We start from the raw sequence: 6,013 nt of genomic DNA on the forward strand, positions 1-6,013 counted from the left end.
CTGTTTTTGTGGTCATTACCGGCCTACTTGCAAAGAAATTCTCAAGTAATAATTTACAGTTTTTGATAAGTATAGGTAAGCCGTGCACCAACAAACCGACACATGAAGCGTATCAAATGATCATTCTTACCAAAAAAGTAACATGTATATATATATATAAATGTATTTAGTTATCAAACAAAATACTATGTATATGAATAAGTAAAGAAATTTAAATTTATTTAATTATTAATTAGTTTATATATTCAAACGACTAAAAACAAGTTAAAATGCAGATGCAACATCCTTGTCAAGTACTGATGGCACTCGCTCTTATGTCAACATTGACTACCCCCCTCTGAATGCCCTTAAAAATGGTCTCACAACTGGTAGCACCGGAAAAAAGGAGCCACTGCCTACTCCAACAGTCGAACAATTTGTCACCTCAAACGTAGACCGTGTGCAGGAGATAACAGTAAATTCTATACTGGAAACTGTTATTCCAGATGGCACGCAGGTTAATCAGCTTTTTCAATAATCTTCAATAATACCTTGTCAGATTTGCCAAATTGGCTTCAAAAATTCAAATATATTAATATGCAGGCTGTCCGTTGCATCTGTCATGCTAAAATAGTTGGGATACTTGACGGAAATGGCTGGTATTACAATTATTGCCCTACTTGTGCTCGTGCATTTCGAGCCTTGGATGGAGCCTTTCTCTGCTTGGCATGTGATGAAGAAATTCCTTCACTAGCACAAAGGTAATACATGTACTAACAAGCCACAACTTCTCTAATACCCAACTGACATATTTTTTTTTGACTCAATCACAACTGACTATTCAGATACCTATAATAACACCCATAATGATAACACCTCTTTATTAAAAATTAGTCAATACCAAGCCAAAACGGAACAAAATATTTTATTTGGAACATACTCACACACTATATTGACTGACGCTTAATCTTATGCAGGTTCAGAATTGTGGTGCAGATTGAGGATCAGGCTGGATCTACAACCGTAACCTTATTTAATAAGGATGCAAAACAGCTTGTAGGCGTTCCTTTACAGAAACTCTTGGACGAGGCCGGAGAGGTATAGACCAGTTAATTTATAACAAAATAGATCCATTATAAAGTCGTTAACCAACTGATGAAATTTCTATTATGTTTCCCTCCAGGAATTGGTAGTCATTCCTCCTTCTGTCAATAATATCGTTGGAAAATTATGCGCCTTTCAGCTCAAAATCTCCCCATACCACATTATTCAGGGATGCGAGGAGTACACAGTCACAAGGGTGTCTGAGCTTAATGGCGTTGATTCTGGTACTGCCAATTTATCTCATTGTACAAGTGCTGGAAATCCAGTTGGACCCAACTCCACGAAGAAGCAGAAGGTGACTTAACTACTTCTAACAAGCATATCAGCACCACCTAATAAATATTTCAAGACTATATTTCAAATTCCCAGTTTATGGGTAGATTGTTATTTTAACAGACTTCATTTCTACGTTTCATCTTGCATGCTTGCACGACTAGGTCCGTATGCAAATCTTAAGTAATTTTCACTACTTATGAACAAAACATGGTGCACAGACTTTTTGCTGTAACCATCTTATTTGTCATTGATATTAATCATTTATATATTATGTCTTTGCCCCATTAATATCACTCGCTCCTTTACGCGTGTGTGTGTCTGAATAATTATAAAAAAATACTCAAGCTTTTTCCAGTTTAACACCTTAAACACTGAATTATAATCCTAGAAAATTATTATATGAACTTTAGTAATGAATCGCCTATTGGCATTTGACCAGACTAGCTAACAAATATATTGCAACATTTAAATATAATAAGAGCACCCCACATTGACCAACAATTCATTTAGGAAAAGGATAAAAATATTGGATTAATCTTAAACTTTATTAGTTTATTTCCAGTTTATTCTAAATAAATGTTTTATTTCTAGTTTGTTGAGTTAGTCAAATAATCAGTGGAGTTTTTTAGGATCGTGAGGTGGTGGAGATTTGCCAGGAAGTCAATATCTGTTAGCTCCTAATTTTTAGGTGCACATTGCTCTTGTATTTTCGTTAAAAAGCTTTGTATGTTTCCATTCTGAATAACCAAGTTGTTATAGCAGACTTGTGCGTATCTCTGAGTACATGTGTTCTTGTTCTTATAATTCACAAAAAGCTATACTATACATATATATCTGTCTGTTGATCGTGACAAGAAGTGGTATCAAAGCGAGGTTCGTAAGGTGAGCAGAACAGTACATGTAAAAGATAACAATGATGGAGTCAAGTAAAGGCAAAGGAAGATCGATGGGGCTGACTTATCCGACGCTGTCCAAAACCAATTATACCACCTGGGCGTTAAAGATGAAGGTTATGATGCAAGCTCATGGAGTGTGGGAGGCCGTGGAGCAAAGTGATCCAAAAGCCAACGTTGAGGAAAGAACAGATAAGATTGCCCTGGCTATGATCTATCAGGGTGTACCTGAAGAGATTTTGTTGTCACTCGCGGAGAAGAAACAAGCCAAGGATGCCTGGGAGGCAATTAAAACCATGTACCAAGGTGCAAAGAAGGTTAAGAGTGCAAAAATTCAAACACTGAAGGCGGAGTTTGAATCACTAGCTATGAAAGAAAGCGAATTAGATGATTTCTGGTCGAAACTGAATGGGATTGTCACAAATGTTAGGGCTCTTGGAGAAGAGATGAAGGACGCATATGTGGTCAAGAAATTATTGCGTGTAGTTCCCTCAAAGTTCTTGCAGATCGCATCGACCATATAACAGTTTGGGAATTTTGATACGATAACGGTGGGGGAAATTGTGGGATCGCTTAAAGCCCACGAAGAAAGAATGAGGGGCCAGAGTGATGGGTCAACTGGACAATTATTACTCACTGAGGAGGAGTGGTCCAAAAGAGAAAATGGAGAAGGAAAATTATTGTTGACAAGGGAAGAGTGGCTGAAACGAATGAAGGGAGGAAACAATGAAGGCAGCTCAAACTACAAAGGGAGAGGAGTTCGTGACAAAAGCAAAGTTCGATGTTTTAATTGCCAGCTGCTGGGGCACTTCGCAGCTGAGTGTAGGAGACCACGCCGGGAGAAGGAGGCACATCAGGAGGCTCGTCTAGCTAAGTTTGAAGAGGATGAACCAGCTCTCCTACTGGCAAATTATGTGAAAACAGAGGTTGAGATGGTTTTGTTAAATGAAAGGAACATAAGTCCAAAACTGAACACTGACAACAACGGAAATCAAACTGAGTCAAATGTTTGGTATTTAGATAATGGAGCAAGTAGCCATATGACAAGAATAAAATTGAAGCTTTGTGAATTGGATGAATCAGTCACGGGCCGTGTCAAGTTTGGTGATGGTTCTGTAGTTGAGATAAAAGGAAGGGGTTCAATGATCATAAAATGCAAGAATGGGGAGGAGAGAATGATACGCGATGTTTATTTTATACCAACACTACACAGTAACATACTGAGCTTGGGACAACTGGCTGAAGAAGGAAACAAGGTAGTGATGAACAACAACCATTTGTGGGTCTATGAAAAGCAAGGTAAAATGTTGATGAAGGTGAAGAGGTCATTCAATAGGCTGTACAAAATCATACTCGAAACCGTGGAGCATACTGTCCATTGTTAAAGTCTGATGAACTATCTCGGTTGTGGCATGTAAGATTGGGTCACGTTAATTTCAAGTCTATGGCATTAATGCATAAAGAAAACATGGAACGTGGGTTTCCTGGTATTCAAGAGGTTAAGGAAGTTTGCTCTGGTTGCTTGATGTCAAAACAGACGAGGAAACCTTTTCCGTCCAAGGCAAACTACACCGCTGTAAGGGCATTGGAATTGATACATGGTGATTTGTGTGGACCGATCGAACCAGCTACTATGGGAGGTAATAAATACTTTCTTCTGTTAGTAGATGACTTTAGTAGATATATATGTGGATATATTTTCTCAAGAGTAAAGATGAAGCATTTGGTATGTTCAAGTGGTTTCGAGCACTGGTGGAAAATGGTTCAGAAAAGAGGATAAAGGTGTTCAGGACTGATAGGGAAGGTGAGTTCAATTCTAAAGAATTCACATCATATTGTCTGGAAAACGGTATTGAAAGGCATTACACAGCTCCTTATACTTTACAACAAAACGGTGTCGTGGAGCGAAGAAATCGAACTATTGTTGAAATGGCTCGGAGCTGTCTGAAAGACAAGAAATTGCCTAGGGAATTATGGGGTGAAGTTGTACGACATTCAGTGTATCGACTAAATCACTTTCCCACTCGAGCTCTGTCAATTAAAACTCCATATGAGGTTTGGAAGGGAAGCAAGCCTAATATTGATCATGTACGTGTCTTTGGATGCATCGCACATATGAAGGTTCCAAAAGTTTTCACGAAGAAGCTAGATGATCATAGCTTAAAAGTGATTAACCTGGGCAGAGAACAGGGTACCATGGCATATAGGCTTTATGATCCAACATAGGGGCGTATACACATAAGTCGAGATGTGGAGTTTGAAGAAATGAAAGGTTGGTCATGGGACTTTTCTGAAGTAAATAACTACGAAGATCACAGCTATTTTTCAGTTCCAGATGTTGAGAACTCAGCTGAAGGTTACAATCAGGCTGAAGACAACGGAGAGAATAATCAAAGTGGGGGAGATGATCAGGAGTCAGGGGGAGATGATCAGGAGTCAGGGGGAGATGATCAGAATGCACCACCAGACTCACCAACACCGTTGTTGGATCCTGAAAACTATGATGATAGCTGTGAACCGAGACCTACCAGGAGAATCAGTGATATATATGAGGCCTTTGATATGGAGGATGAACTGATGCTCATGGGGATAGAAGAACCTGAGAACTACAGTCAAGCAAAGGGAAGTCGAGAGTGGAGATAGGCGATGAACAGAGAAATAGAGTCTATTGAAAAAAATGAAACTTGAATGTCAACAAAATTACCAGAAGGACATAAGGTGATTGGCTTGAAGTGGATCTACAAACTAAAAAGGGATGCTGATGGGAAAATAATCAAGCACAAGGAACGACTAGTGGCAAAGGGATATGTACAGGAGAAAGGAGTTGATTTCGACGAAATCTTTGCACCAATAACTCGCTTAGAGACAGTTAGACTGTTACTTGTATTGGCAGCGAAAAAGGGTTGGCAAGTGCACCACTTAGATGTCAAAACGGCATTCTTGAATGGGGATTTTAGTGAGGAGGTCTATGTCTCTCAACCTGAAGGATATGCAAAGAAAGGAGAAGAGGGACTGGTGTATCGCTTATTGAAGGCTTTGTATGGTTTAAGGCAGGCTCCTCGCGCCTGGTACGCCAAACTTAACAGGTGTCTTGAGAAGTTGGGTTTTAAACGCTGTGCATATGAACACGCTGAGTATGTAAAGAAAGATGGAAATGGAGTTTTAATTGTTGGAGTGTACGTGGATGACTTACTGATTACGGGCACGGACATAAAACTCATCGAGGAATTCAAAGAACAGATGAACCACAACTTCGAGATGAGTGACATGGGTTTGCTGTCTTACTATCTGGGTATTGAAGTAAAGCAAGGAGGGGGCTACATTGAATTAAGACAAACTGGCTATGCCAAGAAAATGCTCGAAAAGGCTGGTATGGCAAGCTGCAACTCGTCAAAATTCCTGATGGATCCTAAAGAACAGATAACCAAAGATGAACAGGGAAAGCTGGTTGATGCAACGCAGTACAGAAGCTTGGTGGGGTGTCTTCGATACCTGGTTCATACCAGGCCAGATGTCGCTTATTCTGTAGGCATTGTGAGTCGCTATATGGAGCTTCCAACTGAAATGCATCTAAATGCTGTGAAGAAAATTCTTCGATATGTCAAAGGAACTTTAGACTATGGACTTGTGTCCTCTAAGAATGGTGGGAACAACATTTTAAGTGGATACTCTGATAGTAATCTGGTTGGAGACCATGATGATCGAAGGAGTACCGGAGGTCTTGTGTTTTATATAAACGATAGTGTTATTACATGGATGTC

General features: G+C 39.5%; 1 protein-coding gene across 1 annotated transcript; it reads left to right on the forward strand.

Annotated features, from left to right (window-relative positions):
* The first annotated feature begins 102 nt into the window (after nt 1-102).
* On the forward strand, nt 103-1,387 carry LOC141696183 (uncharacterized). Its single transcript, XM_074500363.1, has 5 exons — nt 103-109; nt 276-496; nt 583-740; nt 957-1,077; nt 1,163-1,387. Exons 1-5 carry the CDS (start codon nt 103-105, stop codon nt 1,385-1,387), a joined length of 732 nt encoding a protein of 243 aa, XP_074356464.1.
* Nucleotides 1,388-6,013: the final 4,626 nt, after the last annotated feature.

This window comes from Apium graveolens, chromosome 11, assembly GCF_009905375.1.
Source record: "Apium graveolens cultivar Ventura chromosome 11, ASM990537v1, whole genome shotgun sequence".
NCBI classification, from domain to species: Eukaryota; Viridiplantae; Streptophyta; class Magnoliopsida; order Apiales; family Apiaceae; genus Apium; species Apium graveolens.

Excerpts from the sequence above, each read along its gene's own strand:
- LOC141696183 (XM_074500363.1), top strand. Across the intron at positions 497-582 it reads TTATTCCAGATGGCACGCAG|GCTGTCCGTTGCATCTGTCA; the intron begins GTTAATCAGCTT and ends ATTAATATGCAG. Across the intron at positions 741-956 it reads ATTCCTTCACTAGCACAAAG|GTTCAGAATTGTGGTGCAGA; the intron begins GTAATACATGTA and ends AATCTTATGCAG.